The following is a 16123-nucleotide window of genomic DNA, read 5'->3' as shown; positions in this document are numbered from 1 at the left end:
CTGTTTTCTAAAACTACACTTTACAAGTCACTCGCTCATGTATTTGTGGGTACATTACGACATGAAAATGTCTCTCTCCTGGTTTTTAAAAAGACTTTAATCAATAATAATTGCATGTGCTCATAAAAGCCAACCTCTACTAAAAAGAAGTTATTCCTCTGAGCTGAGTTCTGGGCTTTGCCGACTATTTTTGAACGGTGAACACTGAGGGCAGTGTTTAGGTTTTTCCGTGCAGTAATATGAGATGGTGTACAGTAGCCTGTGCTTGGGTTCAGCCCAGGGTGTCCAGATGACTTCAAAGCTCACGGTTACACCCTGTGGTCAGCTTAAAGCCTGGCACACGCGAGCCGACGCGCTCGCTCGCTTGCACACACACACACCAGCAGACGGTTAATACATCTGTCATACAAACAGCCACAGACGGAGGCAAATTTATTTGAGTCCATGAAAACAGTTGGCTGTGTTCTCACCCCTGAATTCTCCCATCAGTCCCTGATACACCTGTGAAACACACTCGCTCCACGTCCTCCCTTTTTTAACCCTCATTCAGTGTGTGTGTGTTCAACCGGACTCTCAGAGGCGTATTTCACATTTGAGGAATTTCCTGTGTTCTGTTCTTATATCAGAAAGCTGTGGACAGAAGCTATTTGTAGTGCATCACTGTGGGTCTGTCTGTCTGTCTGTCTGTCTGTCTGTCTGTCTGTCGGTCTCCATTCAATTCAGAAATTTTTATTGGCATCGATATACAAAAGACAATATGGTCAACTTCCCCTCACACGCACACACATACATGCATACATATACCAGCCACTTTATTAGGTACACCTTGCTAGTATTGGGCAGCCCAGTCTCAAACTGGGGAATGATAAACAAATACTGTATATCACTAACTCTTCATATTTCTTGAATCCATCACTGTTGTACATGAGCTTGAAAAAAGTCCACACATAGTACTTTGCAGTGAGCTTCTGTGTCACAGTATAACAGTTAATCAAAAGAATACCAATCAGCAATGACTTTTATAATCAATTAAGCATTTAGCTGTTTATTCATGAGCACAACATAAAGGAACTTTTGGACTTGTGACAACTTCTGAAATGTGACAAACTGCAGAGTCACTCTTGATGATTTCTTCACCTTACTGTGTACATTTTATCCTTTTTTTTTTTTAATTTCAGGGGATCTGTCACATTTGAAATTGGAAATGTGGGACCAAATCTTATTTGCTTTCATCGTCCATGTACTATGACAGACTGCTTCAGTAACAAAACGTGAACGGTAAAATGACCAAACGTCATCCTGTGTCACGTGGACTGTTTGCAACTGTTTTTGTAAAGGTGTCCCTAAGTCTAGCCGCCCATATGTTGTGCTTAAATACAGGATAAACAAAATGTGTAATCTGTTGACTGTGAGGTGCTTCCGTTGTGGCAGATTAGCCTTGGTGCTATTAGCATCAGAGGAGTGCTGAGGGGAGATTAGATGTTACCGCTATGCTAGCTGGCTCTCCAGCTCTGTAATCAGTGCTGGCAAACGGCCTCCGTAGCGGTCTTTGTTGACAGAACTGTCTGCACATCTCACCGCTTTGATTCGGTCCGTCTGCCTCGCCCTGCCATTGCCTCCTCTCCTCATTCGGTACCCAGTCTTCTTACCTTCTCTGTAGACCAAATTCCTGGATGTGATGTCCTTGTCATAATATCATAATCACCAAACTCTCTGGGCAAAATTATTAAATTTCAAGATTGAATTTGACAGCCAGATCTCATTGCCATATTTTGAGTCGGATCCTGTTTTGAGACTTACAGGTGGTTCATAGTCTCGTGCAGAGGATTGTCATCACTCTCTGTTCTTCCCACGAGGCAGAACAAGCCCATAATGATTGTGGAGGATGTGACAGGGTTTTGAAGTGGTTTTTGTAAATGAATGACTTTATCCTTTATGATTCAGCCTCAGAACAACCTCAGTGGTCCTTCAGAGGTTTGGGTTCCGTGTTCAGGAGTGCTTCAGGGTATCTCTCTGGGTCCACTCACACATTCTCACTTCCAGATATTTTCAGGGTTCTCACCAGGATTTTTTCACAACATGGGGGAACTTAGCGGAGCATAGCAGCATGACGAGTGTTGTAGTCGTGAGTGTTGTAGGAGGGTCCTGGGGCAGCCCCTGAAGAAATTTTCAAATTTATAACCCTTTGAAACACTATTTCCTGCATTTTGAGGGTCACTTTGTGTCGCTAATTGTGATGTTAAATCATTTGTGGCATGTTCTTTAAAAAAAAACGAAAAAAAAAAACAGAAAAGCCCCCCCTATGCTGGTTAAATTGTAGCATAGGGGCTCACTGCACTGGTGAGAACCCTGATTGACTCATTCCATAAAATTTTATACAATCAAACTGTTTTGATACTCGCATTGGGTGCTGGATGGCAACAAACCAGACAGACACCCGGTCCTTCCCCACCTCCAGAAAGTAACCATCCATCTGCTGCACATGGGTACAACATGCGTGTCACCTTGTTCTTCTCTACCTACTGATGTCCTCAACACTGATCAAGCTACACACTGGATCATGTCCAAAGAAATGCATCATATGGCCAGAATGCCATAGCTGATGTTCTCTCAACGTGGAGTTGATTCTCCTCATCTAAGTCTCAAAAAGTTAGAGTTCATCTGACACAAAGGCATTCCGGCGGGACCCAATGATTCTCCAAAGAAGACATCCAGTCATCACCTTAGGTCACTGGATAGCATCCAAGTCTCCCCACCATACAGTAAGACTGGAAGCACCAGGACCCCTAAGACTCGGACTTTTGTTCTCCTGCAAAAATAGTGGGACATTAAGACTCTTCTAGCTCTTCCTGTGTGTCTAAGGTCATGTTGGTCTGTGTGTTGGTCTACTTCTCCCAGGGCGTTTTGATGATTTTTCTACCAAATTTGGTCCATCATTTAAGGTTGGGCCCAAAATTGCCCTTAAAGAATTTGTTTTGACACAGGTCCAGGTCAAGCAATTTGATTTTTCCACCCGATTTGGATCAAATGTGGCACACACTAAAGTTGATTTCAGAACTGCCAGAGGTCAATCCTTTAAATGAAGGTCAACATCATTGGGGTCAATGTCAGATTGTTGTATTCCTTATTGCCTTCATACCCATGGTACTGTTACCTCGTTCCTTTAGTTCTGCTTTGTCTCTTTTTTTCTGCAGGGAAATTAAGAATGTTTAGAAAAACTGAGCCAAAATTCAGAATGTTGAACGCTGACGATGATTTCATTGGTGAGCGTTTATTTTTTTGAATAAATATTACAAGATAACATGTTGGGGGTGTGAATGTCCTTGTTGTTAACCCATCAGTCCATTATTTCTTTGGACATCTTATTAGCGTTGATGATGGATAGCTAACGACTGGCCGTTGCACTCGTGCTCTGGACTGTAAATACGTATATGCCATTTCATGTGGTTTGAGGTTGCAGTAATGGACGTAGAATTAAGCTTTGAGCAGTCGGTGCGGGGTTGCGTCCTCGTTTCCTGCAGTCTGCCTTTCTGTCATGTCTGTGTGGCTCAGACCCTCTTTCCTTCCCCCCTGGTGTTCCCCTCTCTGCCTTTGTTTCAGTGCTGCTGCTGTAGTTGGCCGTGCCTACAAATGAGCACAAGTACGGCACAGTTATCCAGCACGGGGCAAACCCTGCACCGCTGATGTGCATGCAGCTACTCAGACTGCACATCAGGTTTAACGGATCCATGCATTCATAATGTGGACGGCATTGAGGTACAAAGCAAAACATTCTTAGAGAAATACAGTAAGATCGGTCCGTCGTCACGGCAGCAGCTTCTTATTGCTTTGAAACATAAATGAATGTGACTCGCACACATTTATTTATTTTTGCTTAGACGTAACACAGTCTTCCCATCCCCCCTGAATGCAGCGCAGACGTCGGCTCAGTTGCAGCCGGGCAGCGACCTTTGTGAGGCAGCGTGTTGTTCATCTGTGTGTGTGTGTGTGTGAGACAGAGAGAGAGAGAGAGAGAGAGAGAGAGAGTGTGACGGTGTGTTCGCTGCAGTGCATTTGTTGGCAAGAAGCATCAGCAGTCTCTGCCCTGGTGACTTGCTTCTCTTATTCTCTCTTTCCTTTCCTCCCTCTGCAGACGCCGCTGCCTCGCCCCCTCCGTTCTGCTATTTTTACAGATAAAAAGCTGGACAAACAGCCCCGCCCTGTCAGGTAAGATGCCATTTCTGTCAGCGTTCTTACGTCACCTCTTTGTACCCCTTGGCAAAAAGTATGGTGGAAGGGTTTTGTCCATCCATCCATTAAATAAATGGTAAATGGACTGCATTTATATAGCGCTTTTCCATCTGCATCAGCTCAAAGTGCCTTACAGTAATGCCTCACATTCACCCCGATGTGAGGCTGCTGCCATACAAGGTGCTCATTACACACCGGGAGCAACTAGGGGATTAAGGACCTTACCCAAGGGCCCTTAGTGATTATCCAGTCAGGCTGGGATTTGAACTGAGGATCTTCTGGTCTCAAGCCCAACCCCTTAACCACTAGACCATCACCTCCCAGTAACAGTACAACAACAACTTTAGAAAAATAAACCTGTAATTTTCAAATCTGTCATGTTTAAGCATCTTTGACACCAAACCCTGAACTGCAGGTCAGTGTCGCACATTATTTTGTAGCTTTGCCAACCTTAGGTGAGAGGTCACAGAACAGTGCTATTCATTCATTCATCCGTCTGTATATCGCTCTTTGTTTGGCTGCTGTTGTTTTTGCTCAGGGTCATTGTAGCGGATAAAGCGTGGCCCTGCTTGTAAATTTGGCACGAGGTTTATGCTGGATGTCCTTCATGTACCTGAACAATGGGGCACAGGTGGCCTCTAACCGGGAATCTCCTTCTTGGGAGACCAGCATGCTGTTAGCTTTCTATTATCGTTCAAGGTCTTGCTCTTACTTTTTTAAACTTATTTTTTCCTTGAGTCAGAATGATGTGGCTGCAACATGTTCTGAAAAAAGTCTAAACCTTTCATGTTGTACTTTAAACCAGTTTTACATAGTGTAAGACACTGTTGATGCTGAAGGTCGTGTCTTTTGATATTGTCTGACACCATTGATGCTCAAGGTCTTACCCTAGGTACTTTGCTTAGTCAGAAATCACAGTGATGTAACTTAAAAAATAGCCTGCACTTGTTGTAATTTTAAATATTTTGTAGGATGCTATTGAACCTCAAGGTCATACCCCTGTTGTGACACCCATTTTGGTTGGTTAAATACGGTCATACCATAGTATCTTGAGATGAGATGAGATGAGATTTATTGCCATTACACGAGTGCAACAACAACAAAATTACGTTTACACTCCAATTACCTCAGACAAGATACAGCAATTAATCCACAATTACTTGTTTATCGTAATAATGGCACACATCAGAATTAAAGACAACACATATACATTTGACATTGTTTATGTGCACTAAACTTGAAGCAGTCCGTCATCCGAATTGAAGTAAAGTGGGCAATTGCCGCAGCAGGCGGGGCCCGAACCGCCCCTCTTTCATAAAATAAAATAAAAACTACAGCTTTAGAATTAATCATGAATTCACATCTTGGGAAGAACTAAGATGATATGAAGTTCAAGGTCACCTTCCATTTATTGGGCTAGTTTATACAAGGTCAAATGTCAGAAAGACATGACTGCAGTGTTTTTTTTTTTCTGTAATTGAGGTACCATATTTTCTGGAGTACAAGTCACGGGTGTTTTACTAGTTTGGCAGATGCTGTGATTTATACTCTGTTGCAGCTCATATACTGAAAATTCACTTTTGTTATTAATAATCATAATTACAATGTCTGTATATATAGAAATTTCCCAAAAATGTATACTCTGGCGGTGCGACGTATACTCCAGAAAATACAGTACTTTTCCAACTCCTATGTTTGTGCAAGATCTATTATGGCGTTATTAAAGCTCAAGGTCATGCTGCTGACTGTGACCTACTTTATGCAAGATCACAGGTCACATGGGATAATACTCCTCCCTTAAAAAAAAAGCAGCTGCACATTTCTTATGTCATAAAGTATAAACCTCTTTGTATATAGATTACCATTCATCAAAACTCTATTATGAATGACTGAATAAATAAAAAGGGCCATATGGGTAAAATTCTACATCATTTCAAAGGCTCGTTAATAAGTGAATTTATTTTATGCAGCATCTTTGCATCAGTAATATTAACAACTCGCCCAGTGAGTCGTCACGATTTTGTGTGCTTGTTGATAAAAGTTTCACGTTCTAATCTGTATCTCTGTGCTTATCACTGCCTCTTTATCTGATTATTTCCTCTTCATCTGAAGAGATGTGAATTATTCAGCTGCTGGCCTGTTCAAACATTAGAATTAAATAGCTGTTTTTCTGTTTGCATGACCTTTAGTCGCCGTGACGTACATCGTCTAGACATAGCAGATTAGTCAGCCTGTCGGACAGCGTGGTTCAGACCTGGAAGCCCGGCTGCTGCGATGCTTTTTGTGTACATCTTTACATCTGTGTTGCTGAGCTAAACCAGATTTTTTCAATTTTCCAGCTGTGTGTTGGGACTAATATCTCCAAAACCACTTGGCTGATGGGATTCATATTGCACTGCTAGTGGTAACATCTTGGTGTGACATTAATATTAAGGTCAAGGCTCAAGGTCAATCAAAGTTATTGAATAGCCTGAAAATAACATTTTTGCAGTATCTTCAATCAAAGCTAAGAGAGTTAGAAGGATGATCTCAAGTACATAGAAATCAGAATGTCATACTCTGTCTGTTACTCCAAAATGTTGTCAGCATACATATAACACTAATGTGGTTTGTTGTGACTAGTATGCCATGTCCATATTATCTGGACATGTCTGTTCATAAGTGAGAACTTAGTAATTTTACTCACTTTGTTTGATTGTGATTTGTTGTGATCAACATAAATAATTTTGTGTCACTGGTACTAATGGTGGGTGGTACACTGGTGTCATAGTCGTGGCTTGTGTGGTAGTGCACAATGTTCTGGGTTGCGCAACACTGTCAACACCATAAGAAATTATTTTTACCCGAGGCCAAAATATGGCCATCAGGTCCGTTCGTCCGTCCGTCTGTCTGTGCTCAGTATAAGTCTAGTCCTATTACTGGCAGGGTCTTCAAATTCACATGGACAGTTCATGGGACACAAACCTTGGGCAAGTTCAAAGATAGCTAACCTGGACCTATTTTAAGAGGTCAAGAGGTCATATTCTGTTTTGTATTTTTATGCTCAACTGGCCGAGCGTATTTTAGCATTGCACTGTATTTTCTCCTATAATAATATAGAACCCTCACCGCACCGCTGAGGCTGTGGTCATCAGAGGTGCATTAAAATGCCTGTTAAATATTTTTTTCTTATAGATCTAATTGCCTATAAAATCATGTTCTCATGAAGACATAACAGTCGTGAAAGTGGTTAAACTGTGGTCTTGTTGTGTGAATCAGTGGACTTTTGCGCTGCCGGCTCATTTAAACCTGATCAGTTAAACACAGCCATGGAGTTGTTCAATAAAAAGTACAAAATAAATAAATAAATCTCTGCTTCATGAAATTTTTCATCCTGATTTTAACTTTGAATGATAAAATAGTCCAGCCTTATCTCTTGCTCAGATAAGATAATTATTAAAGGCAGCAAATAGTACAAAACCGTTCATACCTTCATACCATCCAAAAAAGGAAAAATACTGCTGCTACTTTGTTTGCAATATTCACCAACACATGTATGGGTAAGATTAGCAATTCTGCCGATGTTTGTTGTTGTGCACAAATTTAAAAAAATAATGGTGTTAAATTTAGAGTCGGCGTTGGTGACTGCATGTGGATGTTGGTAGTTAGCGGCTCAGAGCCGACAGATTGTTTGTGGTTCCTCCGTGGGAGTAGCACCAAGCCCAGCGAGACCACAAGACACGTTCCTCTGCCTGTCTGCGTTGGCAGAGTTGGCTGCCAGAAGTTTGCCGAGGGTTGTGTTTGGCTGAGGAGTTTACAAGCTTTGATGTGAGCAAGCCCCTTTTTATTCATCCCTTTTGTTCTAATTCCTCTCCTGTTCTTCCCGTATTCATTCCCCAATTCATTTGTCTATCTGTTCCTCCCGTTGTGTTGGAAGTCACCTTGGTGTCTGTCACATCCACAGTGACATGCCACCCCACTCCCCCTGCTCTTGTTCCATCTGCCTCCATGGTTGCTGGGCAGCTCTCAGGCGAGCTGTCTGTTCCTGGTTGCCAAATCCAGATGACACGCCAGGGTGTAGGAAGGAGGTGGCGGTGGGAGTGCACCCATTCTGTGCCCTTAATTTGGTGTCACAAATGAAGTGCTGCCTCATCCTCACTCCTCCTCTTGGCTGCATTCCTCTTCCATCACCCAACTCATTTGGACTCAGACCAAGTTTATCATTTAGCGCGAAGGCTTTCAGATGGCTAACCAATTGTTGCCACTAGGCCGATATGAGATTTGGACGATAACCGTGGGCAAAAATACTGCAGTTTCACGGTATTATGTATAGCTTTAAAATGTGCTTTAACAACATTATAGCTATTTGCATATGAAGCGTGCATGATTCAGGTGCACTAATTGACGTGATGTCTACCGCTACGAGCACGATACCACTTATAACTTTAGAGAAAATACCAAAATAATAGTCACTTTTTTAGACATATAGCATCTGCTCCATGGGAAACATGACTTACTTGCTTAGGGAGAAACGTGGCTGGAATAACGTCCGGAACACAACTTAGGGACACTCAGGTGAGGTGTATCACTTGCATTGTGACGCAGCGTCAGGTACGTCTTTTCAGCCATGTAGCGCTTTTCTCTTTGCATGATCCAGTATGCACGTGCCTCAGTGTTGAGGACCTGGAGTGGGTGGAGACGGCAGAGGACACACCCACGTTTCACCTGCTTGCAGCTTATAGATGGTTACTTTCTAGAGGTGGGGATGGACTGGTTGACTGCATCGGTGGTTGCCATCCAGGCGGTTGTGTAGTGTGTTGGATGCACCAGTGCATGTTTCCAATCTAGACTTGTAGTTACTAAGGCATGTGGCATGTAATTGACATAAAATGTTTGTGACAGGTGTCACAGTCATGCCAAAAGGAATGACTGCCCTTGTTTTGGTATTTATTGTGTGTGTGTGTGTGTGTGTGTGTGTGTGTGTGTGTGTGTGTGTGTGTGTGTGTGTGTGTGTGTGTGTGTGTGTGTGTGTGTGTAGAATTCATTATGTGACACTCATCAGACTTGCAGTATACCTCAGACTGGACCATATCATGAGGATTATAAATACGTGAAGCAGCCGGGCTCTTCAGCAGTTTTAACAGGTAGCATAAATGGGCCTAGTTTGTGCTGACGGCTAAAAAGGCGTCAATAAAGCAGACTCACCTAAAAAGTGAGGAAAATACAAAGAAATGTTTAAATGTATATGAGAAAACAAAACCGGGCCTCGTCACAAAGCGTCTAAACACTGCTGCGTTTTGTCCTTTTCAGTCAAAACAGTCACTTTGTACATGCATCAAAGAAATTTTCGTTAAAGTTACAGTGTGTAGAATTTATGGGCATTTATTTGCAGAAATGGAATGTAGCACTCATAACCATCTATTCATTAGTATATAAATTACCAGCAACAAGGAATCAATGTGTTTTAAAGAACTTAGAATGGATCCTTCATATCTACATGTGAGCGGGCCCACTCGTGGAGGCCGCCATGTTGTTCTGCCATGTTGACACAGTAGACCTGAAGAGACATACTTCAGGCATCTTCCATATTTTGCTGCATGGCCTAAAGAATGAATGGGGGAAAAAAGAAGAGGAATCAGTAATCACTCCACTGTACACTTTTTGCTGGTTGCTAGCGCATGCTAACAGTTTTTTTTTTTCAAAATGGAGGATCATGCAAAGCAAGAGAGCATGAATTTCTATCAGCGAAGAAATGAAAACATGAAGGGAAACAAAATTGTGAGCAGCGACAGCATAATTTAATCTGCAACCTCACCATTTATATGACACTAAATCCTACACATTGTAGCTTTAATCCCAACCTAAACCTGACAAAAAACAAAATGATAGTTAATAATATCACTTACATTGTGAAGCAGCATAAATCTCTACATTTTGGTCAGGTGGCCTGTTTCTCTTTACAAATTTTGGCCTTTGACCCCATTGACCTTGACCTTAGAAGTTGACCTTTTGATTTGATCTTGCCTGGGCAATTCCACAGCCCACCTACATGTGTTCACTAAATTTGGTGGACATCAGAGTAAGAAACAGGCCCTTTGACCCCAATAACCTTTGTCAAAACAAACCCTTTAAAGGCAAATCTGGGGTTCAACCTTAATGAACATGTTATGTTTTTGGGAAATCAGACGTTTGAACCTGGGAGGAGTTTAGGAACAGACATCTTTCAGATTACAGTAGGATTTTCTGAAGGTGTCATGATGCTTGTTAGCAGATTTGCTTCTGACGTCTCACATGAAACACTTACAAAATGTTAACAAAAAGGCTTTTGCTTATTTTTAGCATCCTGATGTGGTGAAAGTCTTCCTGAGAGCTAAAGCTGTGGCCTGCAGGTGCCATTCTTCTCATTTGAACATGTTGATGGATGGTTGATGTCATACTCTGAGGCCACAGACCTTCATCGGCTGGTTTGTCTGCTCCCCCTCCCACTTATACGTGCAGCTGTTGCCTTGAAGGCCCGAACAACCTGCACCTCGCCCATATCACCCCAAGAGAAACCTGTTTTTAACAGTGCGCATTACACCTGGACCATAATGCATTTGGTTTCTGGCGTCATGGCAAATGATTTTTTTTGGGGGGAGGACTGAAATCTTCTCAGGAGTTAAAGTTGGTGAGAACGAGCCCTGTGTAAGAGTGGTGACAATTTATTTCTGCTACAAGTGTATGAAGATCGTACAGCTCAGCCTCATGGAAAAATCTTAATCTTGGATTGAGGAGGAACAATGTGGATTCCCTCTAGACTGTGATTATCTGGGCATGTGCAATTAAGTCGAGACCCCTATTAGAACCAGCATACATTCGGGGGATTATATATTTGGCCTGTGGCCATTGGATCCCCAGGAGAAGCAGAAGGATGGACCTGCAGAGACGGTTTCCTAGACTAGTTTGAATTCTTATATTTCAAATTAATGCCACAAAGACATGTGACATTATATTATAAAGAGGCTAGCTGAAACAATGACACGTTTATGCACAAAGTGTTCAGCTCTTATTATACATGTGAGTAGACTGTGGAAATTCCACCACTGTACCCAGTAATGGCAAAATAAAATAAATATAAAGCCTACAGTGCACTCAATGACTTGCAGAATGATATATATATAATAGAGAGAGAGAGAGAGAGAGAGAGAGAGGATTAAAAAAGGCAGCGCTCTGTGCTCCCTGACTTGTGCTCATCAATTTAAAAAAAAAAAGAAAAAGGAAACATTAAATGCATAGGTGCAGAAGTCCTGATGTCTGCTGCAACTTTTAGCCTAAGCTTGTGTGTCATACATCGCACTGACAAAGTGAGGAATTTTGGGGTAATTTTTGATCCTACGTTGTCCTTTGACCTCCACATTAGAAATATTACTAGGACTGGTTTCTTCCACCTGCGAAATATAATGAAGATTCGTCCCACCTGTTTATGGCTGATGCTGAGACCATGATTCATGCATTTGTTTCTTCGAGATTGGACTACTGCAATGTTCTATTTTCTGGTTTACCGCAGTCCAGCATTAGGGCTCTCCAACTGGTTCAAAATGCTGCTGCCAGACTTTTGATACAAAGCTGAAAGTTTGCCCATATTACACCCAGTTTGGCATCTCTTCACTGGCTTCCTGTCACAGCGAGAACAGATTTTAAGATTCTGTTACTAACCTGTAAAATTATTCACAGACTACCACCTCCCTACCTAGTTGACCTAATTAAACCCTATGTACCGGCATGGGCTCTGCGTTCACAGGGTGTAGGACTACTTTGTGTCCCTAGGGTGAATAAAAAGTCTGTGGGTCACAGAGCTTTCTCTTATTGTGCCCCTGTTCTGTGGAATGATCTCCCTGCATCAATAAAACAGTCAGATTCTGTAGAGACTTTCAAGTCCAGATTTAAGATGCATTTATTTTCCCTTTCGTATGGCTAGCATACTGGCATAGTGTGTGTGGTACTATGCTTCCTACCCTTTTAATTTATTAATAAAGAGAGTGGGCTGTGGCTTCAACTTTATCTAGACTCTGGGTGTTTTAGTGACGCTTAGGGCTAGTGGCCGGCGATCACCTTAGTATTTCTTCTGTTTTTCTTGTTGCTTAATGCTGACAAATTATACTGTATTTGTTGTCTTTCTGCCACCGGATTCTGTTTTTTTTTCTCTCTGTTTGAGGTGCGGCTCCATCCAGAGATGGATGTGGGTGTCTTCTTCTGCAGGCCTCCCATCCTGTGCACCAGCATGGACTCCCAAAATTTCCTGTATATTTGTATTGTCAGTTGCCCAAAACAGAGGGTCACCTCTTTGAGTCTGGTCTGCTTGAGGTTTCTTCCTCAAATCATGAGAGGGAGTTTTTCCTTACCACTGTGGCCTGTGTGCTTGCTCTTGGGGTTGGTAAGGTTAAACCTTACTTGTGTGAAGCGCTTTGAGGCAACTTTGTTGGTATTTGTTGCTGTATAAATGAAATAAATCGAATTGAACTGTGGCCAGGTTGGCAGCTTGGACACTTCCAGAAGCGGCTCTTCCTCTCCGATCATCTCTGCTATTGTGGCGTGCTCTCCCAGAAACAATCAGAAAGCAATTTACTTCTGATTTTGTACAGTTGGTTGCAAAGGAAGCTGGTCTCTTTCACTGAGAGCCACACCTGCTCCTAATCCATTATCAATCCAGTATACAGCAACCAGTCTTCAGGTGGCAGACACATCAAGGGGATATTACATAAGCAAAACAAAGTTGCTTTTTAGATTGATCTGGTGCATCAAAGTTGACCAAGATTTATCAGTTTGCTGTCTTTGTATTTTAGAGTTGCAAGATAATTTTTAAAATGTATTGTGTTAAACTGGAGGAGATGATGCACTTTTCTGTTTGTTTATTAATTGCATTTTACAAGATACATGGGATTGAAGTTTCAGTGCATTAATCGTGTTACTCTGCTTGCATCCTTCCGTGTCATAACTGGTCCGAAATTCACATTTGCAGCTTTTCTGCCTTGTTCTCCATCACTCATCTGTTTGCCATTCTTCCTCCAAATTATTGAGCCTCTTTCCCAGCAGAGATTGGCTCATTAGCCACACAGGCTCCTCTGTACTCAAAAGCATGAGGGGTGTAAAGAAGAAGAAGAAAAAGTTGTACAAGTGTTGGTAGAGCTGCCCCCTGACAACACGGCGTGTCCTAATTAGAAAAGGCGAAATGACTAATGTATTTATTTCTTGGCTCGTGTCAACTGAAGCCAGCAGTAAAAAGATAATGAAATACCATAAACATTTATCACCACATCCCAAAACAGTTATTGGCACGCAAAAAAGTCAATAAAATGCATGAATTTCAGATGCACAGCATATTCTTGACCTTGACTGTGACTCCTCTTGATGAGTTCAGCATGTTTATGTTTGTGCTGAGGCAGTTATCTTCACACATGCAGATACAGGTATGTGTTGTCCTCAGGATGTGTGTGTTTGTGGTGAGAATGTGGCTGTCATTGGGAAATTTAAAACTGAGTTCTCAGTTTAAAACTGAGAAAACAGAAGGTTTTGTTTCTGCCTGACCCTCGCTAATCATAATCAAACCCTAACCCCGGAAAAAGCTGTTTCTTCTGCAGAAAACCAGTCGTCGATCAATCATTAAAAAAAAAAAGAATATAAGCAACCTTTTGATAATAAATGAATCATTTTACTTTTTTTCATGCCAAATGGTTGTTGGAGCCATGTCGCTCTTTACACACCCGATCCTGTTAAATCTCAGAAGGGACGCAGATAGATAGATAATTATTTAGTCTATCAATATTTTTAGTAGCACTGTTATTTAGGTTAAATATTGGTATTATTGTTACTTTATGTTATACATTACTTTGTGTTTTTTATTTTATATAATTTGTCATAATTATTAATTTAGTATTGCCTTTATGTTGTCTTATTGTATTTTTTACTTTTTCCAGACCACAATGGAAACAAGTGTTTTTCACTTTCTTGTGCAATTCATGTACTTTAATGGGCAATTACGTATGTATTTTGTGCATTATTTTACTAAATAAGTTCAATCAATCACAGTCAGAGTCACCACGTTCAGGTGCTACCGCGCCTTTTGGTGGTATTTTGTGGAGATTTGCCAAACAATACATTTTTGAAAAGTCCCTACAATTGGGCACCACAGTCTTGATTGAGGGCAGGCGCTAAAAGGGTAAAATATGATGCATATGATGTAATTTTTCTACTCCCGGTCGAAGTGCCACCTTATCGTGGTGGGGGAGTTTGCGCTCCCGAATGATCCTAGGAGCTACGTTGTCGGGGGCTTCGTGCCCCTGGTAGGGTCTCCCATGGCAAACAGGTCCTAGGTGACAGGCCAGACTAAGGGCAGTTCAAAAGCTCCTATGACAGACACAAAATCAAGGACAGAGATGTCGCCCGGTATCGCGGAGCCGGGGCCCCACCCTGGAGCCAGGCCTGGGGTTGGGGCTCGTGCGCGAGCGCCTGGTGGTCGGGCCTTAGCCCATGGGGCCCGGCCGGGCTCAGCCTGAAAGAGTGATGTGGGCCCGCCCTCCTGTGGGTTCATTACCTGCAGAGGGGGCCATGGGGGTCGGGTGCAGAGAGGACTGGGTGGCAGTCGAGGGCGGGTGGTCCGGCAGCCCGGTTCATGCTCACAGCCTCTGGCTGTTGGAACGTGGAACGTCACCTCGCTGGGGGGGAAGGAGCCTGAGCTTGTGCGGGAGGTTGAGAGGTACCGACTAGAGATAGTTGGGCTCACCTCCACGCACAGCTTGGGCTCTGGTACTTGTCTTTGTTGGTAGGTGGGACCCCAGAGGCAGCTGACAGGTACCAGCAGGCCAAGCGTGCTGCAGCCTGTGTGGTTGCAGAGGCAAAAACTCGGGTCTGGGAGGAGTTCGGAGAGGCCATGGAGGAGGATTATCGGTCGGCCTCGAAGAAATTCTGGCAAACCGTCCGACGCCTCAGGAGGTGGAAGCAGCTCTCCGCCAATACTGTCTATAGTGCGGGTGGGGAGCTGTTGACCCTGACTGGGGATGTTGTTGGGCGGTGGAAGAAATACTTCGAGGATCTCCTCAATCCCATCGCCACGTCTTCCGAAGAGGAAGCAGAGACTGTTGACTCAGAGGCGGACTCGTCCATCACCCAGGCCGAAGTCACTGAGGTGGTCAGAAAGCTCCTTGGTGGCAAGACTCCTGGGGTGGACAAAATCCATCCTGAGTACCTTAAGTCTCTGGATGTTGTGGGACTGTCTTGGTTGACACATCTCTGCAACATCGCGTGGCAGTCGGGAACAGTACGCCTGGATTGGCAGACCAGGATGGTGGTCCTTCTGTTTAAGAAGGGGGACCGGAGGGTGTGTTCCAACTACAGGGGGATCACACTCCTCAGCCTCCCCGGTAAGGTCTATTCCAGGGTGCTGGAGAGGAAAATTTGACCGATGGTCGTACCTCGGATGCAGGAGTAGCAGGGTGGTTTTCGTCCTGGTCGTGGCACACTGGACCAGCTCTACACCCTCCATCGGGTACTCGAGGGTTCATGGGAGTTCGCCCAACCAGTCCACATGTGCTTTGTGGATCTGGAGAAGGCGTTTGACTGTGTCCCTTGAGGCACCCTGTGGGGGTGCTCCGGGAGTATGGGGTCCGGGGTCCTTTGCTAAGGGCTATCCGGTCCCCGTATGACCGCAGCAGGAGCTTGGTTCGCATTGCCGGTAGTAAGTCAAACCTGTTTCGAGTGCACATTGGCCTCCACCAAGGCTGCCCTTTGTCACCGGTTCTGTTCATTACCTTTATGGACAGAATTTCTAGGTGCAGCCAGGGTGTAGAGGGGGTCCGGTTTGGGAACCACAGAATCTCATCTCTGCTGTTTGCAGATGATGTGGTCCTGTTGGCTTCGTCAAACTAGGACCTTCAGCGGC

At 43.4% G+C, this 16123-nt stretch overlaps 1 protein-coding gene across 3 annotated transcripts in view; it reads left to right on the top strand.

Moving 5' to 3' along the window:
• LOC117517563 (microtubule-associated protein tau-like) overlaps window positions 1-16123 on the top strand; it is a 137204-nt gene that overhangs the window by 41937 nt on the left and 79144 nt on the right. For all 3 annotated transcript variants that reach the window (XM_034178645.1, XM_034178652.1, XM_034178636.1), the window contains exon 2: window positions 4133-4206. In XM_034178645.1, the coding sequence (XP_034034536.1) occupies window positions 4133-4206 (74 nt within the window). The remainder of the gene's footprint in view (window positions 1-4132; window positions 4207-16123) is intronic.

The sequence above is a fragment of the Thalassophryne amazonica genome, chromosome 1 (assembly GCF_902500255.1).
Source record: "Thalassophryne amazonica chromosome 1, fThaAma1.1, whole genome shotgun sequence".
Taxonomy (NCBI): domain Eukaryota; kingdom Metazoa; phylum Chordata; class Actinopteri; order Batrachoidiformes; family Batrachoididae; genus Thalassophryne; species Thalassophryne amazonica.
This window is presented reverse-complemented; position numbering and strand designations above follow the sequence as displayed.